This window comes from Plectrocnemia conspersa, unplaced genomic scaffold (genome assembly GCF_051122295.1).
Source record: "Plectrocnemia conspersa isolate PC_06_02 unplaced genomic scaffold, ASM5112229v1 ptg000008l, whole genome shotgun sequence".
Lineage (NCBI taxonomy): Eukaryota > Metazoa > Arthropoda > Insecta > Trichoptera > Polycentropodidae > Plectrocnemia > Plectrocnemia conspersa.
The window spans coordinates 7,302,460-7,317,125 of record NW_028277172.1 but is presented as its reverse complement, the minus strand read 5'-3'; the positions used below and the strand labels follow the sequence as shown (position 1 = coordinate 7,317,125).

At 25.8% G+C, this 14,666-nt stretch overlaps 2 protein-coding genes across 10 annotated transcripts; one reads left to right on the top strand and one right to left on the bottom strand.

Moving 5' to 3' along the window:
- Positions 1 to 3,792: 3,792 nt before the first annotated feature.
- Positions 3,793 to 6,934, bottom strand: LOC148232850 (myrosinase 1-like). Of its 8 annotated transcripts, none has more exons than XM_088190288.1 (8): positions 6,744 to 6,934; positions 5,765 to 5,937; positions 5,602 to 5,693; positions 4,963 to 5,535; positions 4,801 to 4,895; positions 4,463 to 4,744; positions 4,160 to 4,398; positions 3,793 to 4,086 (listed from the first exon to the last, which is right to left on the bottom strand). In XM_088190288.1, exons 2-8 carry the CDS (start codon positions 5,800 to 5,802, stop codon positions 3,936 to 3,938), a joined length of 1,470 nt encoding a protein of 489 aa, XP_088046414.1. In that variant the 5' UTR covers positions 5,803 to 5,937; positions 6,744 to 6,934; the 3' UTR covers positions 3,793 to 3,935. The 8 variants fall into 8 exon arrangements, with proteins under 8 accessions (XP_088046414.1, XP_088046416.1, XP_088046415.1 ...); XM_088190290.1 differs by having other exon boundaries at positions 5,765 to 5,849; XM_088190289.1 differs by having other exon boundaries at positions 6,765 to 6,934.
- Positions 5,797 to 13,189, top strand: LOC148232849 (myrosinase 1-like). Of its 2 annotated transcripts, none has more exons than XM_088190294.1 (7): positions 5,797 to 5,857; positions 11,228 to 11,285; positions 11,350 to 11,453; positions 11,526 to 12,196; positions 12,260 to 12,559; positions 12,699 to 12,937; positions 13,003 to 13,189. In XM_088190294.1, the coding sequence occupies exons 2-7, from the start codon at positions 11,245 to 11,247 to the stop codon at positions 13,112 to 13,114; spliced, it is 1,467 nt and encodes a 488-aa protein (XP_088046420.1). In that variant the 5' UTR covers positions 5,797 to 5,857; positions 11,228 to 11,244; the 3' UTR covers positions 13,115 to 13,189. The 2 variants fall into 2 exon arrangements, with proteins under 2 accessions (XP_088046420.1, XP_088046419.1); XM_088190293.1 differs by lacking the exon at positions 5,797 to 5,857 and adding an exon at positions 11,092 to 11,168.
- Positions 13,190 to 14,666: the final 1,477 nt, after the last annotated feature.

The following is a 14,666-nucleotide window of genomic DNA, read 5'->3' as shown; positions in this document are numbered from 1 at the left end:
TTTATTTGGTAATCGGCTATTTTAAATGACTAAAGAAATATGTTTTAATCAATGTTTCAATTTAATTATTTATTTTAAATGATTATTTTATCCAGGTAACTTATCGATATTTTTTCAATCGTTATGCTTAAGAATTATCATTAATATTTATATTTTTGGTCTCGTAAATAATTTAATTATATGTTATTAAAAATATTGTAATAATAATTTGTAGCACTGATAATATTTTTAAATTATTTTTTAATTTAAAATGAATAGTCATTAAATTTAATATTAATATTTTGCAATCCATTGGAGGAATGGAAAATAAAAGAGAATTTACAATACTAATATGCTTATATAATAATTTATTATGTTAATATTATAAAAGAAATATAATTGTTAAACATTATTCAAAAAAAGTTAAAAATGTAAAATTAAATACGTTGTACCAAAATCAAATTTAATACTACTTTTTAATATGCTATTATTATTCGAACTGAAATAAAATTAAATTAAAAAAACATTTTTTTATGATTTTATATTTAAAAATATTTTTTTAAATTTATTTTAAATATATTTATTAGCCATCTATTGACAATAACATGTACTATAGTAGATATAAAATATATTTTAGTAATGAATTTCAATTAAAAATATAATTATTAATTATTAAAATTTAAAAATTAAAAAAAAAAAATTGTAGCTCAGTTTAAAAAAATAGGAAAGAAATTTAAGGGGATAAAAAGTGTTTGAAATTAGAAATTAATTATAAAAAAATTCACATATTTTTGTCATTTCCGTTGATTATCAGGAAATTTAAAGACACGATTACTGTTGTGGTTTTAATGATATCGGCAAAAAACTTATTTTAAAAAAACATTAGTAGCTTATTAAGTTCGTAATTTTTTAAAAAATGCAGCGTTTTAAAAACTTAAGAAAAGCTTTTTAAAACTGAAAAAATTAAATAAACCTTTAAGAAGTTTTTGGTGATTTATATGTGTTTTTGAGGACACGATTACTGCCGTAGTTTATTTATATATTCATGAAACGTATTTTAAAAATATATCTTGTAAATATCAAGTCAGTGGAATTCGTCACATCTTTTTTAAAAGGGTGGCAGTTCAAAAGCTTAAAAAACTGCCGTTCCGTTTAAAAAAATTAGAGAGAAAAGTAAAAAGTTAAAAAATATTTGTAGTTTTAATAATAATGTTTTAAAATTTATTTAAAAAATAGATTTTGTAAAAACATAGGTTATGTTCCACCATATTTTATTAAAAATAGCGGAACTTGAACATTACACTATTTAAAACATTACAATTTAATAAAAAAGTTGAAGAAAAATTCATATAAAAAATAAATATAACTTAAATAAAAAAAGTTATTGAATTTATTAAAAAAATGGCGTATAAAAAAAATGTACCTCTGTGTGAAAAATTTTAGAGAAAATGTTCTATAATTGTTTTTAAAATAATAGAAAAATTCAAATATATAATTTTTTGCATACTTAAAAAATAAATATTTTAATACATAATGCGTTGTTTGTTAATGTTTTAAACCTAAATTTCTATAAAATCTTAGCTGAAAGGTAGGTTCCTTCAAAGTTTATTTAAAAACACAACTATAGTAAACAGCCAGATGATTAAAATATGTGATTTCAAAAGAATAATATATTTTTTCATTATCAGGTACTATCGGGTTATAAAATTACGCCAATTCACTAAATTAAATTATAATTATAATGAGCTTGAGTTCAAGGAACTAGATTATAATATTTTTTCCAAGAAAAATATTTTAAAATATCGTTTAACAAGGCTGTCATATTTTTTCATTATCGCAAATTTTAATTGTTTTAATTTTTTAATAATATAAATACGTTTTTTGGTAATAAGACATTTGATAATTTTTAGCATTTTTTTAAACGGTTAAATTGCTTTATCACTACCCTATTTTTATGATTAATACTATGACTTACTCCTTCTATTTTTTCTTGAATATTAATTTGCTTAATATCTAAGAAGTAGAGCATGTAATATTTATTATTAATAATGAACAAACTGTGTTAGAAATATTACAGATTCTAAGTTATTAATTATCCGAACGGGAAGATTTCATAAAATAAGACGTAAATAAAAAAAGCATATAATAAAATGTGTAGAACCACTGAATTTACTTCTTAAATAAATGTGTTATAGTGAATAAATTAAAATATAGATAAATGTGAGACGTAAATAAAATAATCGTAAGTTAATAAAAGTGAGACGAAAATGAAAAAGTTTGTAATAAAGTGTTGAAAACCACTGAATTAGTTTCAATAATAAATAAAATACAGTAAATAAAAATAATAATAAATGTGAGAGGTAAATAAAATAATCATAAGTTGATCAAAATAAGAGGAAAATAATAAAAAAATATAACAAAATGTATTGATTAAATTAATTATAATAATGATATTCGTAAGACGCAAATAAAATAATCATAAGTTAATAAAAGTGAGACGTAAATAGAAAAGTTTGTAATAAAATGTTGAGAATGTGCTTCAACAATAAATATAATATAATACTTAAATATTATACAATAAATAAAAATATTGATAAAAGTGAGATTTAAATAAAAAAATATTGTAATAAAATGTTATGAACCTCTGAATTTGCTTTATCAATAAATATAATACAATAAAAACATACAATACAATAAATTAAAATTATGATATTAAATAAGATTAATTAAAAGAAAAAAGTAAAAATAAACACACGCTGAAGAAATAACTCACTAATCAAAGGGTTAAGAACTTAAATAAATATAACTTTTTATGATTTGACCAAACACATGTTATTGTTTCTAGACGGTAAAATATGCTAGCAATCAATTGTTGTCTATCAATTGACGCGATAATAAACTGCTTGCGGTCAATTGCTGGCGGTAAATTTTACATGACCTATTAATAATTTTTAATTATCACAGCTTGACTGCATTTTTGACATATATTTTCCAATTTTCCTCATCTACTCTTCTTCCACTTGTTCCTTCGATTCACTATTTATATATCAAAAAGTGGATAAGCAATTATGCTTTAATTTTACATTTATTTTTATTTTACTCACGAAAACTGCAGTATGTCTATTCCCAGCAATACGTTTTTATACGTCACAAAAAAATTTTCAACAATTTGATACTTCACAAATAGTTATCTTATATATTATTTTTTATTATTATCCTGTATTTTTCGATATAATGAAAAAATAATATTTAACACTAATTACGTGACACGGTATCCAGTCATGCTATGCTATCTTGGGGTGTAATTTGGATTAATCATTCTTAAAAGAACGAAGCAATGATTTTTTCGAACCTTTATAAAAGGCATTACTCAGTGTATGCAGTACTAGGAGCGCCGATCGATCAAAAGTGTATTTTTTAATTAGGTGTAGTTTTATATAAGGACAAAATATTGCCCATGACTGTGTTGGCTTATTAAAAGTCCTTGCAAACCATGAGAAAAATATCAGCGGCGGGCCTTAGGGCGTAGATGCTTGCCGTAAAATGCGCTGTCAACTCTGGTTGACGTTTCAAGATCCACTATCCAGGGCGTGGCTCAAAACTGTTGATATCTCAGGCTCTCTGGGTTTATTGGAACCAAAATATTTCCGAAAATAACGATTCACTTAATATATAATCTATCTTCATATATAAATGTGTATCTCATTAATTAAATGCATTTTGAAAGCACGTTAGTAATATTTTTTCATAAAACACAAAAATGTCATAATAAATATTATTAAATTTCGATTAAATAAAAATATAAATTATATGTATTTTGAAAGACAGTTTATTATCTATTTATTAACAATTAAATAAATAGTATAGTAATTATTTAATAATGATAATAATAATTGGAATTATTTGATATAATACTTGATATTATTTTATTTAAAAATAATATATTATATATATTATTACAATTGTAGAACTTTTGTAATATATTTAGTTTCTGTTCTATTTATAGATCTATTCTTAATAACATCAGAATAGAAACCAGCAGATTTTTTTATAGTTCTTGTCCTATTTGGGTCTTCAAAGTCGACGTGATATAGTCCAAAACGTTCACTACAAAATCAAAAACGGGATTACAGTATAGATCAGATTAAGGCCTACAATTAATGGCATGAACTTAAGTCACCTATATCCAGCTAGCCATTCAAAGTTGTCCATCAAAGACCATGCTGTATACGCAGATATATTACAACCTTGCTCAACAGCATCAAGGAGAGAGTTCAAATAAGAATCGATATATTTTATTCTTCCTGAATCTTCAAGACCATCTGTGTCAGAAAAACCGTTTTCGAAGACCATCACTTCAGGGTTGTTATATTCTTGACGAATCCATCCGAACAGTTTGGTGAAGCCCCAAGGTACAACCTAAAAATCATAAAAAAAACAAATTAGTTCCTGTAGATGAACTTCTTCATAGATTAATTTTTACTTTGAGCCATGAAGAGGCTGATGATGGCCAATCGGTTTTTTGGTATGCGAAAAAATTTCCATCGTTGGTAGAGTTTGCACTACTTTTTATCATCCAAGTGCTATAGTGATTTATTCCAAAGAAATCAGACGTTCCTTTTATATAATTTATTTCATCTTGAGTAAATTCAGGTAAACGTGATATGGGAAAACCTCGAGCTTCACTTTTTTGTGCAACAAAGTCCTTCATGACTTTTGGATAGTCTCCATCATGAGAAAATATGGGATGAGCCAACCATCCTAACTAAAATATGAATCAAAATACTACAAATTATATTATACTTAATAACAGAGTATTACTTGAAACTGTCTAGCTCTTTCAGCTGCTTCTACGTCATCTATAGAATCAGAATCTGCTTCAAACCATACTGTATCCAAAGTCATCGATACTCTTCCTATTTTAAACATATTAAATATGAATAACCGTGCCTGAATGATTATGTTATTAAAGTTAATAACTACCTTTTTGTTTAGGTCTATAATGTTGATCATACAAGTGATATGCCTTAGCATGTGCTTTTAGTATGTTGTGAATACATAAATATGCTCCTATACCAGCTTGCTTAAGAGCTGGAGCCTTTGCTGCTAAATCATATCCTTCTATACAAGAACCTCCTGGTTCGTTAAAGGTTAACCAAAGTTTGACTCTATCCCCGAAGGCTTCAAATACTACTTTAGCATAGTCTGCAAAATATTGTGCCATAATTGGATTCGCCCAACCCCCAAGCAGTTGGAGATTTTGCGGTAGATCCCAATGATAGATAGTCACATATGGTTGAATATTTTTAGAAATTAGTTCATCTATCAAAGCATTGTAATACCTCAAGCCGTCTTTGCTTATTTTATTAGCAAATCCATTAGGTAAAAGCCTAGACCAAGATAGGGAGAAGCGGTAGAAGTCCACTCCTAGCTCTTCTAGCATTTCAACATCTCTTTTGTATAAATAATAAGAATTACAAGCTACATCTCCAGTAGCTCCACCATATGTCAAATTAGTGTTGTGAGTGAAGAAGTCCCAAATATTTTCAGATTTGTCTTTAATAATAATAATAAAAATCAGGTACTAATAAAATAAAAATATTATATATAATATATTATTACCAGATACATTCCAAGCTCCTTCTATTTGATATGATGCGGTTGCTGATCCAAATTTGAAGTTATCTGGGAATTTCCTACTATTAGCCGCAGTTCTGCGAATATTGTGGTTAATTATATTTTTTAATTATGTAAATATCTTATCTAATATAAAAAATATATTCACCCGATTATATAATACACGAAAAACACAAAGCACTTCATTCTTAAACACGACGGTTCGTCTATTTTGAACTGCTACAGCTGTTTCACTGATAAGGTGACCTTTTATCAATATCATACCATAAATAAATAATTGTGTTTATATTTTGAAGAAATTGTTTAGTTGGGCCAATACATCTAATCAACCAATTAATATAATTATATGTTATTACTATGCATATTGTATTTATTATTAAATATATAACAATAAAAAGCACATAATTAAAAAATAAAGAAAATTAAACAATATGATAGTTTTAGGCAATATGCGAACCTTCAGAAGCTAAAATCTTCACAGACTTTAAAAAATATAAAAAATATACGTTTACAAAATCATTATTAGTAAAATGAGAACAGGTCCGTCTTTTTATATATAAACCATTCAAATAAATTACATAAATATATTTTAAATAAATGTTGGGAATTATTTGTAGGTTTTTTAACAATTCGTTCGAGGTGTAAAAAGATTGTATGAATATATAAAAATAAGAAATTCACAAAAAGGATTTAATCAACTGTTTGCAAGTAATCAGCAGTTAACTGAATATCTATATTTATTTTTTATATTATAGAAGTTTAATACTTGCAAAGAGAAACAATTCATAAAATCTTTTTTGTGATTTTTTTATTTTTGTATATTCATTTTAATTATAATCTAAGGAATTTATAATATAAAATACCTAACTCAAGTTAGATATTTTATAGTATAAAAAATAGTTGAAAAAAAACATTCCATTTAAAATTAGTATAACAATTTAATTGTCAATTTTCTAACATTGCTTCTAAATTTCCTGGAACTAATAAGTAATACTTATTAATTGAAAAAAGTTAATGATCATTTAGCAGCACACATTAAGGTGCATGTGATCCTCATAGTAAATTTTATTTTATTTTAATCAGATTCTAAGAAGCATAAAGTAATGAGGAAAATGAAATGTTTTTACATTCATTAATTAGTCATTCACCTTTACAAGTCCTTGATCAGCTAAAATTTTATTATTTCTTAGACATACTTTTTTACTAGTTGATTGTCTTCTTTTTCTGGCTTACGGATTTTTTTCAAGGTCCTTTCAAGACACGTTTTTCTATCGGCTAAGCCTTGTCTGGTCTGACCGGTGGTTAACTATAAACTGACTTATTTGACATAAAATAGTCAATTCATACGTAAAATAAACTGGTAATAAATAAAATAGCAATCCACGCGTGGTGGGATCGCCAACACCGTCAAAACAGTAATTGAATATAAGCATAGAATAATTTCACTATAAAAATTGACGTGAAATATGCGTATCAATTTCACGTCAATTTTTAAATTATATTATTTATTTTATTTTATTTTAATAATTTATTTAGCTTAATAGCTAATCTTTACACCTAACAAATTTAGTAAACATATATAAAAATATATAAAAAATACATAACAGAAAGAAAAAATAAAAATATACAATAATAAAGTCTTAATATTATAATTTATTTCTATATGTACGAAGGTGTTTTTTTATTCCATTTATGAAACCCGTTATATTTTTGCTGTTTCGGATTTCTCTTGGAAGACTATTATATAAATCAAAACCTCCGTACATAATTCCCCTAGCCGTACTCGTTTTCTTATACTTAATTATCTTTAAATTTTCTCTATTTCTAGTATTATATTTATGTACATCTTTATTTCTTATTAAATACTTATTAAAATATTTTGGTAATATATTATTTTCTAACTTATATATAAATACTAAAACATTCATACTCAATATTTCTTGAACATTCAACCATTCTAATCTATCAATCATACTTTTACAATTAGTTAATCTATTTTTATTTAAGATGACTCTCATTGCCCTATTTTGTAATTTTTGCAACATTTGTTTGTCTAATTTATTTAACATATTTAATAGTGTTGCACAATAATTAAAATGGGGCAATATTATACTATTGTTAATTATTTTTTTTGGATTTATACTTAATATATTTCTTAATCTAGATAATAAACCTATTTTTCTACTAATTTTTTTTAATATGTAATTACAATGTTCTTTAAAATTTAATTTTGTATCAACAATTACTCCTAAATATTTTATATTATTCACTATTTCTATACTAGAGTTATTTATTACTATTTTGCTACTATTATCTAAAACATTTTTATAATTAATAAACTTACATTTAGTTTTATTCTCATTTAATTTAAGTACATTATTCTTTAACCATATTTCTAATATACTTAATTCATTATTTAAATTATTTACAATTTCTTTAATGTTATCACCTATGCAATACATTAATGTGTCATCCGCAAATAGATGAATTTTACATTTTTTCACGTTATTAACTATATCATTAATATACAAAACAAATAACAATGGTCCCAATTTAGACCCTTGTGGTACTCCATAAGACACTAATTTCTCTTCAGAATATACATTATTTATTTTAACTTTTTGTTTTCTTTTATATAAGTAATTATTAAACCATCTTAAAACTATATCACTTATACCTATACTCTCCAATTTCTTTAACATTATTTTTCTGTCTATTGTTTCGAAGGCTCTCTTGAAATCCAAGAAAACTGCTCCAATGTTTTTGTTTGTATCCTTAGCCAACAGCCAATCATTTATCACTACTTGTAATGCAATTTCAGTGGAATGCTTTTCTCTGAATCCCGATTGTTGTTCACATATTATGTTTTGAGAAGTAATACATTCCTTTAATTGTTTGATTACTACTTCTTCTATTATTTTTTCTATACACGGTAGCATGTTGATTGGTCTCATTTCTTCAACTTTTTTACTATTTTTTATTTTAGGTATAGGTACAATAGTAGCAATCTTTAAATTTTCAGGCATTTCTCCTAAGGAGAGTGCTTTATTTATTAAATAATTTAATTTAGTTCCTATTATTTCCCATGTTTCTTTAATTATATTTATATCTAGTTCATCAGTACTAGTTCCTTTTTTAAATTTACATATTATGTTATGAATTTCATCTAATGATACTGATTTAAATTTACTAAATTTTACAATTATTGCTTTATTATTATATTGTACTAAATTACTAATCCTTGGTATTGAATTCACAATTTCTTCTATGCTCTCAATGTAATATGTATTCATTTTTTCTGCTATTATATAAGGATCTTGATATATATTTCCATTAATTTCCATTTTTATTATGTCGTTTTTCTGAGTTGGATAAATTAATTGTTTTATTGATTTCCACATCTTATTTGGATCATTTTGTATTTCATCTATCAATTTTTCATACCATTTCTTTTTAGCCATTCTTAATACTTTGACTGCCATATTTCTACATTGTGTGTATGTTTTCCATTTTTCATTAAAGACTTTATATTCTATTTGTTCTGTTTTTAATATTTGAAAAATTTTGTATGACTCATCTCTTTTCTTTATAGCATTTTTAACATCATCATTAAACCACGGTTTTGGGTTGTAACGATATTCCTTTTTAAAATTATATTGACTTTTTGTTTTACAATCTACTATATTCTTATAAATTTCGTTCCATATCATGTTAACATCCATATTATCTACATTCCAGTCACATTTTTGTAATTCTAATCTTAATTTATTAAAATTAATTTTTTTAATTATATCAATTTTTTTGGTTTTTTTAACCTTAAGTTCATTATGTTTTTCTATATAAATATATACAATAAAATGGTCAGTTATTCTTGGAGTTGATTTTACTTTACAATAAATTCTTTTGGTATTGGTAAATACTAAATCTATTAATGTGCTCGATCTATTATTTGTCCTTGTATTTTCTTTGACACATTGTCTTAAACCAAATATATTTGATATTTTTTCTAACATACATATTATTCAAAAAAGTTTTTAATTTTAAATTTATATTATGAAGCGTTTTTACTGTAGAATCTTTAATTTATATTTTTTTATTTAGATATTTAAGATTATTTTATTTTTAATTTTAATTTATATTTTTTTATTTAGATATTTAAAATTATTTTATTTTTAATTTTAAGGGCGATTTATTTAAAATACGGCAGTTATCATGTCATTAAAGAGTTACAAATTTTTATGTACTATTTTCAAAATTATTAATTTTTTCTATTTATATTTTTAAATTTGCTTTTAATTTTTTTTAATATTCCCTATAAAACCATATTTATTTTCTTTAAATATTTTTTTAAATAGCTACTATTTGAATAAAACGATGGAGGATCCGACTAGATAAGACACTACGGCAGTAATCGTGTTATCAAAAACCGTTTTGTCCGTTTTTTATAATTCATGTTGATATTATTTTTTTCATAATTTTTGTTGATATTTAAGATTTTTAAATTCATTTTGTGCCTTCTTTACTATTATAAGTTATTATTTTTTAAATAATTGCAGGTTAATTATTATTTCTCAGGTTTATTTTTTTAGCACATTTATAAAAAAATAAAAATAATTTCTATAAATGTGTTCAAAATGAAACTGGAATAATGATGTATATCCGTATAGCGGACTTTCGAGCTATTAGTAAGGGCGTAAGCTAAATTTTTTAAATTATGAATAATGCTGAAACGGATAGCTGTTGAACTGACTGTGCTAACGCAAATATGGTTTACTTTCTTCTGGCTTCTGAACAGAATATTAAAGCGGCAGTTAATATGACGGCAGATATTTTAAAATGAAGAATCACTTTTCTTTAATGATATAAAGGTAAAGTAAATTAAATTAATAAACTGATTACCAAGATAAAAATACAATATTTCATTATCAAGTATAAAAGTAAAAAAACAGGCTATGTACTACACAATATATATATATATATATGTATGTATTCGCTTAATGAGACAATAATAATAATGCGCTTGAGTTCAAGAAGCTAGATAATAATAATTATACCAAGAAAAAATAATTGAAATTAATGTGATATTTATATAAACAGGACCGCGTTGGAAATAATCATAATATTAAATTATTATCTATATTAATAATTTATTATTTATACTTACACTCTTATATCAATGAGAATTCAATGCAATAACATTATTAATGCATCTGTTTCAAGTTTAAAAATACTAAATTAAATAATATGTTAATAATCTTTGTTAAATTTTTAAATTTATAATATTTTTTAATGATATAATAAGAATAATCTTCACCTACTATTTTTTATACTCAAATAAAAATATGGTATGTATAAGGTTATTTAACAGAGTTTAATTTTAATTTTAAAATGTAGCTAAAAATATCCACAGAAATCCAAAAAGAAAAGTTTAAGAATATTGTAATGCACTCAATTCTACTCTGCATAAATTATTTACAGTGTGGGTTATAGAATCAAGGCTTGATATTTATATAAATATTTATACATCTACACATCTAAGCGATACTACAGAAGTAAGTCGCGTTACTCACTTGACTCGTTTAAATCAATCACCTCAATATTTTTTATTTAGTCGCCATCGCCACTGAGATGAAGAAGCATCTCATTCTGCTGTGTATTTGCAGCGCAACGTAAGTACTTGTTCATTTAAAATATATTATGAATAATATTTAACACAAAATTGATTTGATTTAGACAAGTATTTGCGGGCGATGGAGCTCTCAGAAAGTTTCCAGAAGGGTTTCTCTTCGGAGCAGCCACGGCTGCTTATCAGGTCGAAGGTGCTTGGAACGTTTCAGGTCAGCTATCTTGATTAACCTATCGCTCTATCTATAAGTTAAAAGTCATTCAAATGCATGTATTTAATATAGATAAAGGCGAGAGTATCTGGGATAGTTACTTACATAAGCACCCAGATGCTGTAGACGATGTTAGCAATGGAGACATAGCGTGCGACTCTTATCGTCTGTATAAGCGAGATGTAGAAATAATCAAAGAGCTTGGAGTAGACTTTTATCGCTTCTCCATATCATGGCCAAGGCTGCTTCCTAACGGCTTGGCTAATCATGTTAGTAAAGACGGAACGAGATATTACAACGAGCTGATAAACGAGCTGTTGCAGCATAACATATCTCCAGTGATAACGCTATACCATTGGGATTTGCCTCAATCTTTGCAAGAATTGGGAGGATGGGTCAATCCTGTTGTGGCAGATTATTTCATGGACTATTCTAAAGTTGCTTTCGATCTATTTGGAGATAGAGTCAAAGTTTGGCAAACTTTTAACGAGCCTAAAGTGTTCTGTCAGCAAGGTTATGGTGGCGTTGGAAAAGCACCGGCATTGAATCAATCTGGCGTTGGAGATTACCTCTGTGGACACACTGTATTATTAGCACATGCTAAAGCATACCATTTATATGCTAAAGAATACAAAGAAAAGCAGGGAGGTAGATTAGGAATCACTTTAAGCTCTAGTTACTATGCACCGGCCTCAGATTCTGATGAAGATAAGCGAGCAGCATATACATTTCAAGAGTTTGAAGTAATTATTTTAATATATGAATATAATAATCTTAAATAAAATAATATTTTTTTGTATCACTAGTTAGGATGGTTTGCGCATCCTATATTTTCAGAAAGAGGTGATTATCCTGATATAATGAAAGAGAATATAGCTCTGCGTAGCTCAGAACAAGGATATAATAAATCTCGCTTACCAGAATTTTCTCAAAGTGAGATCGATTTAATCAGAGGTTCTTCAGATTTCATGGGCCTGAACCACTACACTACCTATTTAACTACACATACAAATACAAGTAGTAGTATACCAAGCTATGAAGATGATTCGGGTACTGAAAGGACGCAACATCCCAGTTGGCCAGCAACGGTTGCAAAATGGTTAAAGGTTACTATAATAATACATATCAATATTTACTATAAGTACAAGTGAGAAGGGGGAAATATCCTGTTTATGAATGTAGGAATGACAGGCGGGTTAACGTTGAACTAATGTAAATTTATTATTAACCTACTTATTTTTACAGGTGGTTCCGTGGGGCTTAAAGGAAGTTTTAAAGTGGACTTCAAATCAATACAATAACCCGGAAGTTATAATCTTTGAAAATGGATTTCCTGACGTTGGTGAAATCAACGATGTGAAGAGAGTGAGCTATCTTAGAGAGTATTTGAATAGTCTCTGGGAAGCTATGGAAGAAGGTTGTAACGTCACTGGTTATTCAGTTTGGAGTCTGCTTGATAATTTCGAATGGATGCGAGGATATGCGTAAGTTTATTTTAATAAATTCATAATATCAATTTGTAAACATATATTTTTTTAATTATTTCTAGACAACGTTTTGGATTATATTATGTCCACTATGACACTCCAGATAAAATCCGAGAACCGAAAGCTTCGGCTAAGTATTTCAAAGAAGTAGTAAGGACTAGAAGTGTAGTATAATTGTATTCATATTTATTTATTAGTGAATCTTTGAAAATTATTAGTATATATTAAAATGGTTTTCATTCGCAACGATAGATGACTTTTTATATTTTCATATAATATAATATATTATTATTTATTATTGTTTCAAAAAATGTGAGATATATTTTATTTTTATAATATTAATTTGTCCATGATTATGATAAATTACTGGCTATATATATATATAAACTATTTTATTTATAAACCTTTTTTCGACTCTATACTAAATATTATTATTTTACAAAAACTTTGGTCGATATTAAGTAGTTATTAAAAACTGATTTGCTTGAAAATTAATTTATTAAGATATTTGTCCACGCAGCGTTAAATGTGTCTATAATTAGTTTTTATAATTTAAAAATAATTTAAAAATATTTTTTTCGCACTGTTGGGATAAATTTATATATTTGGACATGAGTTAGATGGCAAACTGGCAACACTGTAATGTGGCGGCGGCGTGAATAAACATTTTTGGCGACCGTGTAGGACTCATAACAAACATGTTAGTATATAAACTACTAGTGTGATTCATCTGTATTTCATTACCACAATATGTATATAACAATATGTCATATTGTAAATATAATATATTTAAAACATATAATATAGTTATTTTCTATCTGTCAAATTTAATATAATCGTTATTAATATAAATAAATGGAGCGCTCCTCCCAAAATAATCGTAGGATCAGAGGCGGCCGGTGAAGCATTGCGTCTCAGTCGCATGATCGCAAAACACCGTGCGTGTGACAGAGTGAGAGAGGTGATGCCCCGGTTCCACATTATATTTTCACTAGTAAAATTAAATATCTAATAAAAAACATTTTATTTGGACTTCACTAGTGATAATATAAATTCACTGAAAAACACACATTCACTGTAAAATTTGCATCGCATGTAAATAAATGATGATACCTATATATAAATTACTATGCATGAAAAAATTGAAATCATATAATCTTATTAACGCCTATCAGATAAATAATATTTCACTGGTAAAATATATATCTTGTGTGCATTGCACATTGATCTGTTTAGTGTCAGCTACGAGGAGCTGGTCCGCTTCGTATCATATGATTTTAATATTTTTTTATTTCTTTCTTTCTATGTATTATTTTAATTATATATATTTTTGTGTGTTGAAATAATACAATGTATTGTTTTTAGCCATCGTGACGCATTGGGTAATCTGTTACTATGGTCTTAGTTTAATTTATAAAATAAAATACTAATAGTCTAAAATTAAATCAATTTCTTCTTTATCTAATGAATAGTGTGACTTTGAACTGTAAATAATTTTGTCAACACAACGATTAGAATTTTAATTGTATAAATCTATTTTATAATAGATTAAATTTATTTACTTCCTGCCCTAAAACAATTAAGATATCTTTGTTTTTTTATGTAAAAAGAGGGATGAATTTTAAACTCTCTTACAATAAAAATTTGACGTACTATTTTATTTTGATTTAGTAAAAAAACAGTTGACTTTGCTTTTTCGTATATATTTACACTAACAAATATCTGT